We start from the raw sequence: 1,327 nt of genomic DNA on the forward strand, positions 1-1,327 counted from the left end.
CTAATGTTTTGTAGTTTTAGTAGAGACGGGGTTTCACCATGTTGACCAGGATGGTCTCGATCTCTTGACCTCGTGATCCACCCGCCTCGGCCTCCCAAAGTGCTGGGATTACAAGCGTGAGCCACCGCGCCCGGCCATCTTTTCATATGTTTAAGAGCCATTTAGATTTTCTTTTCTGTGATCCATTTATTCATGTCCTTGATCCATTTTTCTGCTGATTAGTCTATTTGATTCTGTCTTTTTTCGCTGCCCCAAGTTGGCCAAGGGACCAGGGCTTCTGGTGGAAAGCTTTTAGACTCTGTTGAATGTTGGATGTCAAGGATTTATTGTGGATGAGAATTACTGATGTAGTTCTTACTATCTCACAGGTATCTCATGGTCCATCAAAGAGACTGCTGGTAATAGCGGGTCAACCCATGAGGGGCGTGAACAGCTAAAGAGCCGAAACAGCTTCTCCTCCTATGCACAACTACCCAAGCCTACTTCTACCTACTCCCTGAGCAGCTTTTTTAGAGGTAAAGAGAGATGCTGAAAGGGATAGGGAAGTCCTCTTTTTTCAGAAAAATCTTAGGCCATAATTTTGATTTACTTTGTAAGAAAAAGGTTACTGAAGGATAAAACATTCTCTTTTTCTTTTTTTTTTTGAGACGGGTTTTAACCATGTTGGTCAGACTGGTCTCGAACTCCTGACCTCAGGTAATCCACCCGCCTCGGCCTCCCAAAGTGCTGGGATTACAGGTGTGAGCCACCGCGCCCAGTCTAGGATAAAGCATTCTCATTGGAGCTGGCAGCTGGGTATTAGGAGCGGGAAAAATGAGAGAAATTCAGAGGGGTTGGACTGGTTTTCTAGAACACGAAGAATAAAATTTACATTAACCCTGTGACCGGTACTGAAGAAATTTGCCTAGATCAAAATTCCTCCCTACCCCTTGTGCATTGCTGTTGGAAAACCTCATCGGTGGGAATGCAAAATGGTGCAGCCACTGTGAAAGACAGTATGGCAGTTAAAAAATAATAATAATTAAACATAGATTTAACATATGACCAGGCAGGCGTGGTGTCTCACACCTGTAATCCCAGCACTTGGAGAGGCTGAGGCAGGTGGACCACCTGAGGTCAGGAGTTCTAGACCTGCCTGCCCAACATGGTGAAACCCCATCTCTACTAAAAATACAAAAATTAGCTGGACATGGTGGGGGTCGTCTATAATCCCAGTTGCTTGGGAGGCTGAGAGAGGCGGATTGCTTGAACCTGGGAGGTAGAGGTTTTAGTGAGCCAAGATTGCTCCACTGCACTCCAGCCTGGGTGACAGAGCAAGACTCCATCT

The 1,327-nt window shown here is 45.7% G+C and overlaps 1 protein-coding gene across 1 annotated transcript in view; it reads left to right on the plus strand.

Moving 5' to 3' along the window:
* The window catches only part of VIPAS39 (VPS33B interacting protein, apical-basolateral polarity regulator, spe-39 homolog), a 35,580-nt gene that overhangs the window by 6,757 nt on the left and 27,496 nt on the right, over positions 1-1,327 (plus strand). Inside the window, 1 exon segment of the mRNA XM_017528539.2 lies at positions 369-515. Within this exon segment, the coding sequence (XP_017384028.1) occupies positions 369-515 (147 nt within the window).

Source organism: Cebus imitator, unplaced genomic scaffold, assembly GCF_001604975.1.
Source record: "Cebus imitator isolate Cc_AM_T3 unplaced genomic scaffold, Cebus_imitator-1.0 Scaffold54, whole genome shotgun sequence".
NCBI lineage: Eukaryota > Metazoa > Chordata > Mammalia > Primates > Cebidae > Cebus > Cebus imitator.